The sequence below is a fragment of the Hemicordylus capensis genome, chromosome 10 (assembly GCF_027244095.1).
Source record: "Hemicordylus capensis ecotype Gifberg chromosome 10, rHemCap1.1.pri, whole genome shotgun sequence".
Taxonomy (NCBI): Eukaryota; Metazoa; Chordata; class Lepidosauria; order Squamata; family Cordylidae; genus Hemicordylus; species Hemicordylus capensis.
The window spans coordinates 28210123-28228024 of NC_069666.1; the positions used below are offsets into that span (position 1 = coordinate 28210123).

Genomic DNA, 17902 nt, shown 5'->3' on the forward strand with positions numbered 1-17902 from the left:
CAGAGTAGCAAAACAGGAACGGGGGCCTTCTGAATGCCAAGCAGGGCCTCTTCCACTGAGCTAAGAGAGGAGTCTCTTGCAGCAGACAGCGCTCACCCATCCAAATGAAAACCAGGGTGGATCCTGCTTAGCAAGGGGGAAGATTTGTGCTCCCTGCCGCAAGACCAGCTCTCCTCCCCAGCATACCAAATGAGATCTCGGCCCCATCGGCATAGGAGGTCAGACCCTTAGTCCATCCGCCTCAGGATGGTCTACAGTTACACTGACTGGCAGCGGCTTCTCCCAGGTTTCAGGCCAGAGTCTCTCTCCCAGCCCTATCAGGAGATGCTGCCAGGGAGGGAACCTGGGACCTCCTGCATGCAGCTGCTCTATAATGCAACGCTGCAGTGAGTCAACTTGCAGGCCGAGGCCCGCAGCGAAATCAGGGGACACAGCAGCCACAAAGGGGGTCAGGCGGGCAGGCAGAGCTGGTGGTGCCTGCCAGCAGCAGGGAGTTTCTGCCGTGTGTATTTTGTTGCAGTTTTATTCTTAATTGCTGCAGCACTTCTAATACAGCATGCTCTCGGAAGTCGTTTTCTCACTCATACTTACCACACCCTTTTATTGATTTATCATTTATTCTTTTTAGGTTTTATATCCTGCCCTTCAATTACAAAAATTGCAGGGCAGCATACAAAATAAACCACAAGATCAAAAGAATGAAAATGCATAAACCAATCTAATGATATAAACAGATCACACAGTCTCCTTAAAATAAACTTGTCCAGAAATGTTAAAAGCATGGGGATTTTTAAATTTCCCAGTCCAAACATTTAAAAGACTTTTGGAAAGGTCTTTGCATGGCACTGAAAAGACATAAGAATAGGTGCCTGCCAGGTGAGCTTTCTTGGAGAGAGCATTCCATCGGCCAGGGGTTCCCAATGCTGTTGGACTACAACTCCTTCACCCTGAGCTACAAAGGCCATTGTGGTTGGGGGTGATGGGAGTTGTAGTCCAATAAAATCTGGGAACACAAGGTTGGGGAGGGACCCTTCTGTAACTCTCTGATGAGTGCACACTTGGCAAGAAACCTGGGTTTCTGCTGTGCAATGTGTGAATGCAAGCAGAACTCTGCAAACATTTAGCCTGAAATGCTTGGTTTGGAAGCATGACCATCCCTGGCTCTACTCACATCCACTAATGCAGGCTAGGAGAATGCCCACAGAATTCCTGTGCGGGGACTCAAGTCCGGTCCTTGGTTCCCAAAGCCCTGCCTCACATCACATCACGTTATCCCAACGCAAGGATGACACTCTGCACATGCTCACAGGCACCTTCCTTTTTTGCAGGTGCTGTATGTTGCCAGACCTGTGGTACTGCAGTGCCAACCTTTATGTGGAATGACTGGAGCTCGTGGCAGGCTCCGCACAGAGGAGAGACAGCCTGGGGGTCTCTGGCCCAACAGCAGAGCATGCAAGAAGCCGGAGCAGCCGAGCGCAACCCTGCCGAGCTGGGGCTGCTGGGATGGACTCTGGCTCCACTCCACCCATAGTCAGAGGCGCTCTTCCCCCTGGACGTCGGGGCCAAAGTCCAGGGCCTCCCCAGCCCCCGGGAGCCCCAAATCCTCTCTAGTCTGTCCTGGGTGGTGTGGTCGCCGGGACAAGCGACATGCTGATGCCTGATTTGCAGGGGGGCGGGGGGGCTCCAAAGGCTTTGAGGTCCAGCCTCTGCTCTGCCTAAGTGCACCTCTGCCCATGGTCAAGTATTGCGCGGGGCGGGGCGGAGTTGCTTCCCGGAGCGGCTGCACTGCGCACCACCGCCGGACAGTTCTCTCGACGCGGCCGGGAGACGCTTCCGCTTTTGAAGCGCGCGGTGCGTGGACGCTAATGCCTTCGAAGCGGCTGGCCGGCTGCTCCGCAGGGCCCCCGCGCACTGCCCCAGTCGCTCGCCACGCGAAGGGCAGGCATTCCCGGCTGAAAACTCGCGGGAAGTTCAGAACTGGAGGAGGAGCTGAGGGGGCGGGGGGGGTCCCTGCCCTGCGCTCCAGGGGGGGGGAGCCTTGCGCCCTCCTCCGTCCGCACAGGATGAGGATGCGTGTTGTGCTATCAGCTTCTTCGGCGGCTTCGTTTCCCCTTCTCGTGAAAGGTCCCCGCGAGCCCCGAGCAGCCGTGGGACGAGACGAGTTGCGCATCCGCGCGCGCATCGCCAGCCGCCTTGCGCGGATGTCCCAAGCCTCTCGCGGCGTCCCAGGCGGCGGGCAGAGAAACGCCCTTCTCCTCCCCCCCCCCCTTGCAAGCTGAGGAGCGGGCCGGCCGCTTCTCTCTCTCTCGCCTCCTCCCCTCCCATATTTAGGCATCTGCCGGATCAAACGGCGGGAGGAGCAAGTCGTGGGGAGCTCAGAAGCGGAGCCGGGCAAGAAAAAGGGGGGGAGCGAGAGAGGGGAGGGCCAAGCCGTCGGAGGGGGCGGAGCAAGGAGCCGCCGCGCGCTCCCAAAAAAGTATTGGATGTCTGCAGGAATGCACTCGGCCCCCGGGGACGGTACATATCTGCCCGCAGCCGCTTAGGAGGCGCTCGCACTCAGTCCCACGCGGAGCAGCAGCAGCAGCAGCAGCCGCCTCCTCCTCCTCCTCCAGCCGCCGGCCGCCTCCTTCCTTCCCTCTTTCTCTCTCAGTCTCGCTCCCTCGGAGTCCTCCTCTTTCCTCCGCGCGTGGAAGCGCTGCGCACCCGCCGGCACCATGGACGCCATCAAGAAGAAGATGCAGATGCTCAAGCTGGACAAGGAGAACGCCTTGGACCGGGCCGAGCAGGCCGAGGCCGACAAGAAGGCCGCCGAGGACCGCAGCAAGCAGGTGGGGCCCAGCCCGCGGGGAGGGCGCTCGGGCGCCGCCGGGGATCTGCGCCCCGTCGGGTGTCCCCCCCGCCCCCAGCCACGACTCCGCCGGGCCGTGCGCCGACAGCGAGCCCTAATCCCAACAGAGTGGCCAAGCGGGGAGGGGGCGCCCAGGGCCCGCGGGCGATGTGCGCTTAAGCCACATCGGGGGGCCCCAGGGCGGATCCGGGGGGCCGATCCGCCTGAGTCTTGGGGCCTCACCGGGCCGCTGGCCTCCCAGTCCGAAACATGCCGGCTCGGGAGGAGCAAGCCCTCTGGAACTCCTGGGGACTTGCTTTCCGGCCAGCCTGAGCACACCAGCCGCCTCCTGTCTCTGGCTGGCAGCCTCCCCGCTGACTTGAGGAGAGTCCCGCCGTCGCGGCCGATGCCTTCCAGATGCTGGGCTGATTGAGTTCAGAAGAGGGGCCTTTATTGCAGGCCATTTAAACTTTTTGAAAAGTTGGATGACTTTCATTCCTCAGCCCTGAAAGAAGCTGGGGAATTGGGCGGGGGGGGGGAGGCGGCGAAGGAGCGAAGAGCTGCTCCGGGCAGGGAGGAATGGGGGGGAGGGGGGAGGCAGGGAGATCACCCCAGGCTCCTTGAACAAGGCATTTTGCTTATTCGAATTTGCTTAGTGAATTTCTTTGGCTGTTGAAATAAAGGGTGGGAATATCGCAGCTCACGACTTAAACAGAACTTTGATAACTAAGGGTGTGGCTGGTTTTGGGGTTTTTTTTAATCACAGTCACACACACATACACACACATATATATATTCAGGTCCACAAATCACCTAACCTGAAATGCCGCAACTGGAGCTCATGTACAGCATGATCCTGAGCACATTTACTCAGAAGTAAGTCCCACTGGGTGCTATTTAACACAGGCTATTAGTCTCGCTGTCCCTGTGACCCTGGAAGCATCTCCTCAGGAGTAAATCCCCGCAAATGCAACCTGCTTCCAGGTGAGCCTAGCTAGCCTTGGCCCCAACCCAGCTAAAGCCAATTCTGACTTCCACTGACAACAATGATACTTTAATTAATCACGCCTTGCTCATTCCATGGATTTCAGGGGCACTTTGTCCTGGCAGACTCTAGCTGGTTCAGGGCCTTTGAATTTAAAGCTAAGTACAGAAAGTTGACTGGCCTGTGGGTCGGGCTCCCCCCTTTGCTAAGATCTGTTGTGTCCTGTAGTTCCACACGCAGCTTGTTTGTACCCTTCTTCGCCTTCAGGCTTATCCGTCCATATGACGGAAGCCTTTGAAAACATGCAGCCCACCAAATGGGGGGAATTTTAATGGGGTGGGTAAAGAGAACGGTGCAGTGAGATCGAATGCATCTGAGCGTCTTTCCTCCTCTTTTGCCCCTGACACGCGAGGCTAGTTAGAGGACGACATAGTGCAGTTGGAAAAGCAACTGCATGTCTCGGAGGATGAGAGGGACCGAGTTCTGGAAGAGCTGCACACAGCGGAGGAGAGCCTCCTCTCTGCAGACGAGAAAGCCACCAAGGTATCGTGCCACCAGGGTGCTAACGGTTTCCTCTTCTCTCCTTCTCTCCTTTTCTGTCTGTCTGTCTGTCCTTCTGCACCCGCACCTCTTCTTTCCGCGGTCACGTTGCCTGCCTCACCCCGTGTCCCCCCACTTCCCTGCCTGCCCCCCATTTTCCACTCACCCGCCGCCAGCTGGAGGACGAGCTGGTGTCTCTGCAGAAGAAGCTGAAGGGCACTGAGGATGAACTGGACAAATATTCAGAGTCCCTGAAAGATGCCCAGGAGAAGTTGGAGCTGGCCGAGAAGAAGGCCACCGATGTGAGTAACGCCCCCTTCTGCTCCCACACGCACCAGCGGCCTCTCTGCTCCCTGACCTCTGTGCCTCCGCCCCAGACTGATGGCGCCAGGGATGGGTGGGCAAGCACACCCCGGTTTCCTTGCATGAAAGTCACCAGAGAGTGCCAGGGGGCTTGACGTCTGCACCTTAAGAACCTCCGCCATTGCTGGGTGTTCCTCGAATGTAAGGGGAAGGGTGTCCCTGGGGGGCTGACCACACAGGCAGTGAATGGAGGGGCCATCATTTCCACGCGCACACACAATTGTTGCACTCAGTGGAAAGACATTGTTGCTGGTGTATGTTAAGCCGAGCTTGTGATGCTTCCGGAATGTCAAGCTCGGTTGTCCTACAGGCCAGAAATGGTCAGGTTTAATCAGCTGCGGTGCCCACAGGAGGGTGCCAAAGGGCCAACAGCATTGGACTCAAATGGCTAACGGTGGGCTGGTGATTCTGGAGTTCAGAACCTTCTTTGGGCTCCAAAAGTCAGAAGGTAGCAGAAGCTAGCAAGCCATCCATCAAAGAAAATACAGAGCCGTCTGTGGAAACCCACCCCGGAAGATGATACTTGCTAGGTCTGCAGTCTCTGGGACAGAGACCCGGAGAATAAGCGTGGGGTTATATATAGCTCAGCACTTTATATGGTATAGTGTGAGCGCAGCACCCATCGCGGCCTCTTATCCCACCCACCTGTCTAAAGCCTGACAAGTATTAAATAGTCCCATGCGTGTAACTCTCAGACATTTGCACTCCCCATCGATTCCCCTGCAACTGGCATTCCTTCCGAGTAAAGACTCCCTCCCAAGGTTAGCGGGAGAGATGCTCGTCCCAAGCAGCTGCCGTCATTTCTATTTCACTCTGGGTTTTAAAAAGTCGCTTCTTTGCAATGAAAGAGAGCCTGCAGAAATGTCTCTCTTCCGCCAAGTGTCTCCAGCAGGGACAGCCAGGGCGGGCATTGTCTCCCCAGGGTGAGCAAAACCCGTCTGGAAGTGAAACATTAGAAAGGGCTGGAGTTGGGAGGCAAACTTGTTGCCTTTTGTTTAGCTCCTGTTGTTGGTTTTAAACAAAGGACTGGCCCGGCTCAGCGGAGGAAGGAATCTGACAGTGTCGGCCACCAGACCGCAACGGGCAGCGTGATGCTCCGTCTGCGTAGACATAATTGGGTTCAGATGTGTTTGCTCTGAATGTGGCTTTCTATAGGTGGGAGTCAGCATTCCAGTGAGGCGTTCATTTAACGTTGTTCAAAGGAACCGCATATAGATTCAGGGGAGATATTCCTTATAAGGAAAAGAATGCAGACTATTTTGAAATCGCTTGCCTTGGATGAAGGCTGGCGAGAGGAGGTGTGTGCTACTACTTTCCCCGTAGAAAAGAGACGCCTCTCTGCAGCTCTCTTCGCCCAAACAGGCCAACTTGCACCCCTTGAGGATTTGTTTTGTGGAAGGAGACCTGAGGATTAATCTCCAGCGCAGATGAATGTGGAAGTCCACATTGCCCAGGCGGGACTTGGTCTCCTTGATGGAGGCAAATCGTTCTCAGGGGTCTAAGAGATGGCGGTTGTTTGTAAGGAGCGAGGAGGAGGAGGAGGAAGGGCTCCCTGGAGGAAGCTCACGCCGCCGACAGGATGGCATTGGGCAATGAGGCGGGCTGAGTCACAGCCCAAGCAGACTGCCGTCAGCCTCCAAATCACTTCCGTTGAGACACCCATTTGCCTAAAGAGGGAGGAAAGGGCGCCGTGAGTAACAGGCAGGTGTGGTCCTCCTGCTCCCTCCGAGGCCTCTTGCCAGGTGCCCTTGACTGTCGAGGTGCGTGCCTTGCTCCCCAGCCTTCCCTTTCCATCGGGCTGCGTAACTGACACCCCCTGTCTGAACCGGCTGTGCTGTGGAAAGGGGGCCGCTGCAGTGTTGCCGTCTGGAAGAAAGAGGACGCCAACCTTACAGTCTGGTCCCGTCAGTGCGTCCTCGGAAGGAAGCCTCACAGAGTCCAACGGAGCTTCGTCTCCAGTAACTCTAAGGCAGTTCGCACGGTCAGAAATAGGGGCGCACTCCCGTTCTCTGATCGTGTGCAAGTAAAAAGCATAAGGACATCAGAACAGCCCTGCTGGATCAGGCCCAGGGCCTATCTAGTCCAGCATCCTGTTTCGCACAGTGGCCAACTGGATGCCGCTGGAAGCCACAGGCAGGAGTTGAGGGCATGCCCTCCCTCTTGCTGTTACTCCCCTGCAACTGGTACTCGGAGGCATCCTGCCTCTGAGGCTGGAGGTGGCCTATAGCCCTCCGACTAGTAGCCGTTGATAGACCTCTCCTCCATGAAGTTATCCAAACCCCTCTTAAAGCCATCCAGGTTGTTGGCTGTCACCACATCTCGTGGCAGAGAATTCCACACATCTTGTGAATTCCACCGCATCTTGTGGCAAAGAATTCCTCCCACTAGCAAGGTGGGAGTGGGAGGAAGTGATGGGCCTGCTAAGCAGAGGGCTTTCCCTGCTACTTTGTTCAGCGGCTCGGTAGGAACAAACTCTCCCGCCCAGCTGCCACTTAGCAGGTGACCACCACCAGTGCCTCAAGCTTTGCTTTTGACTCGCACATGATCAGAAGACGGGAGCGGGCACAGCTCCTGAACTCTGATCGTGTGAATGGCTTTCATGCACAGCACTGCAGCCTTATAGCCTACACAGGTTTACTCGGGAAAGCAAAGTGCAGTTTTAATCTGACAAACGCAGCTGAGAGCTTTCCAGATCGGTCCATCCTCCCTGTGGAGGTGATGTCTCCTCCTCTGGAGGTGCTTTTTGAGAGCTCTGTAGGGAGAGACGCATCAGTGGACAAGGTAGCATCCGGTTGTTTTCTGTGCAGGGAGCCACAGTTTCTTTTCTGAAACCTGGCCACTTAGGTGGCCGACTCCAGAAACAAACACCCATGTGCCTGCAGGGTTCCATCATGCGTCCAGCATCAGAGATCAGCAAGGTGGCCTCTGGGAGTGTGTCCGCATCATTTCCTTCCAGGGGACAGCTCCCTGGGGTGTCCATCTTGCTCCTGCAAGTGCCAGTGACCCAATTTACACTTGAAGCCAAATGCTCAGTTCCAGATTAATGGCAGGTTGGTGTGATATTTAAATGGAGCCCTACTTTGGGTGGTTCAGGATCAATATTTTCAAATATTGAACTGACTCTCATTGACGGCCCTTCCTCACACCTGATCCTGTGGCTCATTTGACTAAGATTTGAAGCTAACAATAAACTCGACTCTCAAACCCTGGCTAAACCAGAACCCTGGCTTGTTGTAACCCTGGTTCATATTGACAGTTAACCCCTGGATAATAATAACTCTGTGTTAGCACCTCACCTGTTCTGGGTGCAGAAGGTCCCAGTTCAATCCACAGCATCTCCACTTAACATGGTTTCAGGTATCGGAAAAATTGGGAAAGACCCCTTCTTGAAACCCTGGCGAGCTAGTACCAGTCAGAGGAGAAAAGACTGAGCTAGATACAGCAGTGGTTTGCTTCAGGAGAAGGTGGCCTCCTATGTCTGTGAGCAAACTCCTGATCTTTTAATTCAAGGATTCTTAACCTTGGGTCCCCAGATGTTGTTGGACTACAGCTCCCGTCATCCCCAGCCACAGGAGTCGTAGGGATGGTGGGAGTTCTAGTCCAGGGTTGAGACCCCCTGCCTTAACCGAGTGAAGAGGGAGTCAGGGTTCCTTCTGCACCAGCCCTAGGTCACTGGTTGATGTTTTATCTGGTTTAACGTGTGCCTATCACAAATGAGCAATAGTGCTACCCAGTGCTTTTTTGGTTAGAAAAGTTGCCAGGACTCGTACCTCTGTGCCGCGCAGGTGTTTTTGGAGCCTGGCCACACCCTCCGCGCATCGCCAACGGGGCGTGGCCAAGCTCTGAAAGTGCCCGGCGTGGTGCTCATAAACGCACGCCGTACCTGGGATCGCAGCGCTCGGGGAGGGCTTTGCCTCCGTTCCCTGCAGGGAACGCCGTCAGTTTCCGAGCAAGGCATCGGGTGTTTTAGGAGCTTGGCCACCGCTCCTGTGCATTGCACATGCAGGGGGGGTGGCCAAGTGCCCAGCGTGGCCCTTGAAAACTCACTCCCCACCCTCTGCAAGGAACGAAGGCAAAGCCAGCCCTCCCCACCGCTGCAATCCCAGGCAGGGCAAACTTGTCCAGTACTCAGTACTGGTGCATAGGAAAGGAAAGGTTGTGCCGTTGAGTTGTTGTCGACTACTGGAGCCCACAGAGCCCTGTGGTTGTCTTGGGTAGAATACAGGAGGGGCTGACCATGGCCATGAGCTGATGCCTCTCAGCATCTTCCTCTGTCGCTGCTGCTGCCTAATAGAGGATATTCCCATATTCTGGGAAGCGTCCCAGCGGGGACTGGAACCCACAGCCTCCTGCTCTCTAGGCAGGTTGCTTCCCCGCGGCGCCATTGGTGCTACCAAAGTAGCCCCACCGGTGCTGCGGCCTCTCCTTTCCGCACTCTGAGAGGAAAGCTGTGTTCTTCCAAGCCCCAGATCAGAAGCCCCCCAGCTCTTCCCCTCCGTATTGTCTTCATTACCTCCAGTGGCGGAGCCAGGACAGCGGTGGCCCAGCTCGCCCCCCCCCGCCCGCCCCCCCGACATCAGATGTGGGGGTTAGTCACACACACACACACGGATCTGACCTCGGATGCGGTGGGGGCATGGTCTGGCTCCCAAGGGGGCTGCGTGGCCCTGTTTGGTCCAGGCTACTGCCGCGTTGCATAAAAGGGTCTCTAGGGGGTCTCTTCTTTGCTGGAGGACGCGGGCAGCCCATGTGAATGGTAAGCCACCTAATGGGGCAGCGGGGAAACGACTTGACTAGCAAGCCAGAAGTTGCTGGTTCAAATCCCCGCTGGTATGCTTCCTAGAGTATGGGGAACACCTCTATCGGGCAGCAGCGTTGTAGGAAGATGCTGAAAGGCATTCTTTCACACTGTGCGGGAGGAGGCAATGGTCAACCCCTCCTGTATTCTACCAAAGACAACCACAGGAAGCCTCTGTGGGCGCCAGGAGTCGACACCTCGCGTTTACCTTTACTCAACTTTACCTTTGCTGTGCTGGAAGGTGGGTAGTGCAGGGCTTGGGGCACCAGGTGGCGCTGTTGCCCCAGGCGAGCACAGCCAAGCCTCCTCCCTCCTCCCCCACCCTGGGCCCACCTGACTCCTGGGGTGCCCTGCAGGGAGGAGTATTTAAAAAATGAAATGAAAGAGGAGAGCTGGTCTGGTGGCAGCAAGCATGACTTGTCCCCCTAGCTGAGCAGGGTCTGTCCTGGTTGCATCTGAATGGGAGACCACGTCTCCAAGATCGGGCGCTGAGAGATTCTTGCCTGCAGCCTTGGAGAAGCTGCTGCCAGTCTGTGTAGACAAGACTGAGCTAGATGGGCCAATGTTCCTAAGCATCAGAATAGGACTTCTTCTGTTGTCCACATACACTCTTTCCTTTTGCAGTTTGACCCGCTCCGTGGAATATCTCTTCCTGGTTGCATTGTGGGTGCAACTGGCCATTTTATTGCCTCCTTAAAAGGCAGGGAAGAGAGAGCAAGAAAGAGATCCTCGCATGTTTCCTCTCTCCCATTTGGAGATTTGCAGGCAAATAGAGTCCTGCTGAGTCAATGTACATGAGGCAGGTTTCCGTAGATCAGGAGTCCTCAACCTTGGGTCCCCAGATGCTGGACTACAACTCCCATCATCCCTGGCCCCCTCTCCATTTTTTCCTGGTGCTGCCACTGAGTACATGTGTTTGTGCAAATGACTGTGCATTTTAGAAGTGAGCCTGGGTACAGGCCCCCTTGGATGCACAGTACAGGTCAGGAAGTGTACCACTCTCTGTGCACCGAACATAATGTGTGCATGAGTGTGCCTGTGTACAGATCTGGGTGTGTGCTGGACACCGCATGTGGAAAAGGCTTAGCTCAGCAGTGGACCTCTGGCACTTCCAGGGATTGTTGTTGTGCCAGCATTGCAGGGGAGGGATTATGGGAACACACCCACCCCACCCCCAGCCAAATGCTGGTAGTAGTTCTCCACTTAAGGTAGGAGAGCTGGTCTGGCGGTTGCAAGCATGACTTGTCCCCTCTGCTAAGCAGGTTCCACCCTGGTTGCAGATGAAAGGGAGGCTAGAAGTGTGAGCACTGAAAGAGATTCCCCTCAGGGGATGCAGCCGCTCTGGGAAGAGCAGAAGGTTCCCAGTTCCCTCCCTGGCAGCATCTCCAAGAGAGAGCTGAGAGAGATTCCTGCCTGCAGCCTTGGAGAAGCCGCTGCCAGTCTGCGAAGACAGTACTGAGCTAGATGGACCAAAGGTCTGACTCAGTGTATGACAGCTTCTTATGTTCCATGTACACCCCTTCCCTCCTTCGCAGGGCACCACCAGGACCCCCAAGCAGCAGCAAAGGTGGGAGAGATTGCTAACTGAGCAAAGAGGCACCTGTTAAAGTGGGGATTCTCTTATATTTAGCAGGGGGGGAGCAACTGGCCCTCTCCAGCCCCAGAACAGCATCCCTCCAGTGGCTGTTGCTGGTATCTGTCTTATGTTTCTTTTTAGATGGTGACCCCTTTGGGGACGGGGAGTCGTCTTATTTATGTATTGTTTGTTTTTCTATGTAAACTGGCCACTTTGAGAACTTTGGTTGAAGAGTGGTATATAAATTTCTGTAGTAATAGTAGTAGTCTTGCTTTGGAAAAATGGTGGCTGCCTTCTTGGACATGCTAATTTGGGAGTAAGCCGTATTGAATTCCACCTGCCTTGCTCCTGAGCAAGCCTCTGCAGAATGGTGTGGTCAGGCTAAGAGCTGGGTCTGCACAAGACCTGCTGCATAGGGGGGGGTGGAGGGGGGCTCACACGACGGGATGCTTCTGCGTGTGGAAAGTTTCCCTGCCCCCGGAAAGCTGGAGTGTCAGGGAGCAAAGTCCTGTCCTAGCTTCCTCCCTGACACAATTGCTTTCTGTATGCAGGAATCTGATTTTGTGTGTGTGAAGGGAAATATTCCATCACTTTAGCCCAGGGATTAGGAACATAGGAAGCTACCATATACTGAGTCAGACCATTGGTCCATCTAGCTCAGTATTGTCTTCACAGACTGGCAGCGGCTTCTCCAAGCTTGCAGGCAGGAATCTCTCTCAGCCCTCTCTTGGAGATGCCACCAGGGAGGGAACTTGGAACCTTCTGCTCTATCCCCTGAGGGGAATATCTCGGTGCTCACACTTCTAGTCTCCCATTCAACTGCAAAGCAGGGTGGGCCCTGCTTAGCAAAGGGGACAGTTCATGCTTGCTACTGCAGGGCCAGCTCTCCCCCAAAGGCTTTTGTGGCTGTGGGTGATGTGACTACAACTCCCATCTAGGGACCCAAGGTTGGCCTGCCCTGCCCTAGAAAGCATGTGGGTGCAGTCCAGTCCTGTGCATGTTTACTCTGAAGGAAATCTCACTGCCTTCAGTTGGACTCATTTCCCTAGAGCAGGTGGCCCCAACCTCGGGTCCCCAGAAGTTGATGGACTGCAACTCCCATCATCCCCTGCTACAAAAGGGCCTTGTGGCTGGGGGTGATGGGAGTTGTAGTCCAACACCATCTGGAAACCCAAGGCTGAGACCCTCTCCACTAATATTTGGGAAGCCCCCCCCTGCACTCAGCGGGGATTGCTTGCGCGTAGTGGGCACAGTGCAGCGTAGAGGCTGCTCCTGCTGCGCCAAGTTCCCCCCGAAATTCCAGGAGGTCTACTCTCCTTTGAGTGTGCCCAGGATGGCAACCTCTGCCCGCCAGCTCCGACGCTCAGTGCTGGGGAAGGGGGGCACGGAGTGCCCTGGGGGCGCCCGCCTGCCCGATGGCTGCCTCGCCCGCGCGCAGTGCGACCCCCACCGGATGCCCCTTCGGCGGAGGAGGCGGCCCCACCGTGGCGTGCTGCGCGGCGCTGGCTCGCGGGCGAAGGTGCCTCGGCAGGTGGCGTGTGGCCTCGCCCCGCTAGGCGGCTTTACTCAGGAGTAAGGCTGTGCGGAGCGCGACGGCGCTCCTCCTCGCGGCGCAGGTGGCTGCTGGAGAGGCGGAGGGCTGGAGGAGGAGGAGGAGGAGGAGGACTTCCGGAGGGAGCGAGGCCGGAGGCGCAGCAGCGGCAGGCAGGCAGGCAGGCGGCCGGCAGAGAGCAAGCAAGCAGTAAGCGGCGGCGCCGAGCCCGGAGCGCAAAGGCTGGCGTGGCGTGGCACGCTCGGGCTGCTGCATCTGCTGGGTCGGCGGCGGCGCCTGCCGCTCGGCTGCCCATGGCGGCGGGGCTGAGCTCGCTGGAGGCCGTGCGCAGGAAGATCCGCAGCCTGCAGGAGCAGGCGGACGCCGCCGAGGAGCGGGCCGGCCGCCTCCAGCGCGAGCTCGACGAGGAGCGGGCGCTGCGCGAGCAGGTGAGCCCGGCCACCCCACCCCAGCCCCGGGCATCGCGGCGCCCCAAGCCGCCCGGAGGGGCGTCTCCGGCAAGTGGGGGGGGCGACCTCCTCCCCCAGCTCGGCCCTCTCGTGGCGCGCAGGGCCCGGGCTGGAAGGGGCGCCTCATTGTCCGCCTTGGCGAGGGGAGGGAGCCGCTGCTGGTGCCGCTTCTGCCGCCGCCGCCCGGGCTCGGGTTTCGGGGAAGGCAGGAGGAGGAGCTCGGGAGGCCTCCTTTGCGGCGGGACTAGCAGCGCCTCCTTTCTCCTCCCCCCGCGAAGAAGGGAGGAGGGGGAGCCAGAAGGCGGCGGCGGCCTCTCCTCTCGCCTCCCTCGCCAGGCGCATCTGGAAGCCTGAGCCGGCCTTGGGCAGCACTTCGGCCGGCGCGCCCCCCAGGTTGAAATCCAGGCAGGAAAGCAAACCCCCCCCCCCTTGGCAGTTGAGAGACACAGAGGACCCTTGAGGTCTTCTAGGCGGACCCCCTGCTCTGCTCAGTGCAGGAAACAGCTGGAGCATCTCTTGCAGATGACTGTCCAGGCTCTGTCTGAAAAGGTGAAAGAGAGATACCGCTGGTAAGAAGCCAGCCCCAGCAAACTGTGCTAAAAACAAGGTCAATTCTCATGACATTTTGAAGGCTCGCTGGGGTCCTGTGTTCTGGAGTGTGTGACATCTAGATAGGGAGACAGGCCTCTGAACATTGCTGAAGTGTGTCTCGGTGGCTCCTGAAGGTGGCTCCACATGGCTTCATGTTAATACATTGCGAAGTGCCAGTCTGTGACATATACCTTTGAAAATTCATAATGTGTGGGCTAGCTCCCCTGGGTAACCACAAGCCACCTTGGCGCCTCTGGCCCCGGGGGGGGGGGGGGGCATGGGGCTCTGGAGCTGCAAGGCAGGGCTTGCAGATGGTTTTTGGAACGGAGGATCAACTCCATGCAAATCACACCTGCATTTTCAGCCAGGACCTCAGACTGTTGAGCAGTCCTGTGAGTCGCATTCCCTGCAGTAGGGATCCCCAGATTATAATTATTATTATCTACATTTATTTACATTTATAAACCGCCCCATCCAGAGGCTCTGGGCAGTGTACAACAACTTTTAAAAATACATAAAAACACACAGTGCTAAAAACAATATAAAACTATTAAAACCATTTAAAACCAATTAGAATACTTTTAAAAAACAACAACACTTTACAATAGCCCCGTTTAGACAGATATATATATTTTTAAGTGCCACTGTCACAGCAGTGCAAACAAGTCAGAAGTCTTGCTCCGACCCATCAGTCACCAGCGGTCCCCCGATTCACACCTACAGTGGGTTCCCCCAAACAGGGAAGCGCCCCATCCGTGATAGGGGGCGCCCCCATGATCAAGAGGCTGTTGACTACAACTCCCCTAATCCCCAGCTCATACGATCACCCCCAGATAATGGGAGTTGTAGTCCACCAAGATCTAGGAATGCCTGCTTCAGGGTACACATGGCCTGTGAGGCTGGTTGGGCTGAGAGCACAGCTGACCCAAGGCCATGGAGTGGATTTCTTCACTAAGGAGGGACTTCTCTGGGTTTCCCCATGTCCAAACCAGGGCACCCTCCCAGCTTTTCTTCTTAAAATGCTGGAAAGCTTCAGCAGGCTGTCAGGGCTTGTTGGCACACATTTGCCAGGGAGAAAGGCTCCTCCTTCCTGGGGATGCCGTGAGGGTGTCGTGTGTGTGTGTGTGTGTGTGTGTGTGTGTGTGTGTGTGTGTGTGTTGGCCTGGGTCTAGACTCAGAAGGCAAGGAATCAAATCTTTATTGTTACGGTCATTCGACCAGCGAAACAGAAGGCAAGACGCCACCTGGCTGAACTGTCCCCTTCTAGCCAGTGTGCTGGTGAGGGGTGTGTAAGCCCCCTGGATTGTGAATTCTCAGCGGTGCTGCTGCTTGAGACGCATGTCTCTTTCTCTTGAGTAGGCTCAAAGGCTGCACTGGCCAGGCATCTTTATTTTTTCACTATATCCCTCAGGATGTGCACGAACCTGTTTGGTGTCCTATTCCTAGAACGCCAAACAGGTTCAGAACCCCGTGTTTGAAGCAGCTCAAACGCGGGGGTGGGGACACCTTTAAGGATGGGAGAGGGTTCTGCTGCCGCTGCATTTCCCCTGCTGGTGCTCCCTTGAAAACCAGACTGGCAGGGCGGCAGAAGACCTACTTGCCGCCCCGTCGCCTCTTCGGTCTGGAAGTGACTGTAGCATCACTTCCAAGTGACAAGTGGCCTGTGCATGTGTGCACGCCGGCTGTGTGCGCATGCTGACATGCATACGCACACTACTTCTGGTCACTTCCGGACTGAAGAGGGGATGGGGTAGCAGGAAGGTACTCTGCCGCCCCACTGGTCCAGTTTTCAAGGGAGTGTCGGCAGGGGAAACACGGGGGCGGGGGAGTGCACCTTTCCCCGTCCTTAAAGGCCGCTTTCAGACCGGCCCCCGTCAGTTCCGTGCACTTCTCTAGTTTATCCTTCTCTTCCTCCAAGGAGCCCTGAGCAGTGCGCATGGCTATGTTGATCCGATCCTGTGAAGGAGGTTGGGCTGAGAGAGAAGTGACTGGCCCAGAGTCACCCAGCTAGTTTCATAGCTGAATGGGGATTTGAACTCGGGTCTCCCTGGTCCTAGTCCAGCACTCTAACCACTACACCATGCTGGCTTTAGGTTTCTAGTGCAGGGTGTTTCTGCCTCACAAGTGGCTTCTTTCCAAGACAGCGTGCCGTTTTTGTGTGGCTCCTGGAACCAGAGCTTGCTCGAGCTCTGCTAACCTGTTGGTTTATTTAAAATAAACCACGCCCTTGCATCTGGCTTCCCTAACTTTTGGGATTAGTTCCATCCACCTATTTGCACATAATTATCAAGGCGTTCAGGGCACAAGGGTGACTGGGAGGCAGGGCAAGCTGTTGGCCACCTGGGACCTGGCCCTCTCCCCACAGGTGAAGCAGATAGTGCTTGCTGCTCTAATGGCTCTCACCTCAGGCCTGCCCCTTTCAGCATCACAAGCACGCCGTTCGGGGGCGGGGAATGTCCTGGGGTGCGAGTCCAACACTTCCCTTTGAGCGATACGTGACCGATGGTGTCTGTATTCTCTGTGCAAAGTACAGGTGGGAAATGATGCATCCTTACTGTGATGGTCCAAGACCCCAGCCAAGAGAGGAAGCAATAAAGAACCCCTGAAGCCTTAGAGAGACCGAAGGGACCTTTCAGCTTGCAGACAATGCTAGGCTAGGTTGCAAACTTATGCCTGAAGGGGGCCATACTTGGGGTTTGCCTTCACAGAAGGTGCCTGCCTGCACCCAGAAAGTGTGCTTTGAGCAATCCCATGGTTGGAATATCTAACCATGTTTGTTCCTGGTTTGTCAAGCCTGCTTCAACCACGGTTACTGAGGCAGACCCTTGGTCTATCTCGCTCAGTATTGTCTTCACAGACTGGCAGCGGCTTCTCCAAGGTTGCAGGCAGGAATCTCTCTTAGCCCTATCTTGGAGATGCTGCCAGGGAGGGAACTGGGAACCTAGATGCTCTTCCCAGAGTGGCTTCATCCTCTAAGGGGGGAATCTCTTGCAGTGCTCATACAAGTCTCCCATTCAGATGCAACCAGGGCAGACCCTGCTTGGCTAAGGGGACAAGTCATGCTTGCAACCACCAGACCAGCTCTCCTCTCTTCACCAGTTTGGATCTCATGAGAAACGGCATTTAACAACCAGGCAGTGTTGCATTCAGCTGGGTGTGTAAGGTGAGGGGAGCAGAGCAGGTGTGCAGGCTTGGCAGATCTTCTGAAAGGGGCTGTGAGAAACAGCATCGGCCTTGGTGCAAGCCCCACCTCCCTGGAATATCCCATTCTTTAGCAAATACTCGGCAGGCCTTGGAGCTTTTCCTTCAGCCTCTGATGACTAAACTGAAGAGAAAACCGCTGCTTTCCTGCACGGGAGCAGCCCTTGATCCCAGGACCTCGGTCATAGTGGAACTATGCAGTGAATAGCAAACACAAAGGCAGAAAGTGGTGGTTATCAGTTCTTAGCCCTGGGAGTGCCTTTCCCTGCCCTCGGTAGCTTTTTTTACCATATAAGGGAAAGTCCTCCTTTGCAGGGAAAAAAACCTCTGACAAATTTGGGCCTTATAGGGTAGTGGCAAGCCCTCGCGGAGTGACTGCTCTGGGAACAGGAAGGAGGAAGTTGACCTTTCGACGTTGCGGGCTGCAGCTTGGACGAGATCCCTTTGCATGTAATTATTAACATGCAGCGTAATCGCTTCTTCCACGCTTTGTTTAGCCCCGGGTTGTTTCTCCCTTTTGCAAATACGGAGTGTGTTGTGTCGCCTTTAAAGATTCTTGGCAGTCTGTTTGAAAACTGGAGGGGAGTGAAACTAAAGTTGGCTTATTTCAGTAATTTGGGGCAGGCGCAACCCACTGGGAAGTTCTCCTGCTCAGACCCCATTGTAAAACCCTGATAACTTTGCAAAGAGGCATCTTTTAACATGGTGATTCTCTTTTATTGAGCAGGGGGAGAGTAACTGGCCCTCTCCACCCCCAGCACAGTATCTCCAGTGACTGTTGCTGGTGTATCTCTTATATTTCTTTTTAGATTGTGAGCCCTTCGGGGACAGTGATCCATCTTATTTATTTATTATTTCTCTGTATAAACCACCCTGAGCCATTTTTGGAAGGGCAGTATAGAAATCGAATAAATAAATTCAGGAGCTTTGCAGGGTCTTGTGCCAGGGAATTTCATGGTGAATTGTCCCCTTCAGACAGGATGATGGTTGGTTCCTGTAAGTAAAGATTTCTCCTGCTTT

The 17902-nt window shown here is 55.6% G+C and overlaps 1 protein-coding gene across 25 annotated transcripts in view; it reads left to right on the forward strand.

Moving 5' to 3' along the window:
- Positions 1-2553: 2553 nt before the first annotated feature.
- TPM1 (tropomyosin 1) overlaps positions 2554-17902 on the forward strand; it is a 39424-nt gene continuing 24075 nt past the window's right edge. For 8 of the 25 annotated variants that reach the window (XM_053272061.1, XM_053272059.1, XM_053272063.1 and 5 more), the window contains exon 1: positions 12477-13069. In XM_053272061.1, coding sequence (XP_053128036.1) covers positions 12935-13069 — 135 coding nt within the window. In that variant the 5' untranslated portion in view covers positions 12477-12934. Of the gene's footprint in view, positions 2829-4229; positions 4356-4528; positions 4655-12476; positions 13070-17902 lie in introns of those variants that run through there. The other 17 variants (XM_053272046.1, XM_053272054.1, XM_053272048.1 and 14 more) reach the window with 11 other exon arrangements.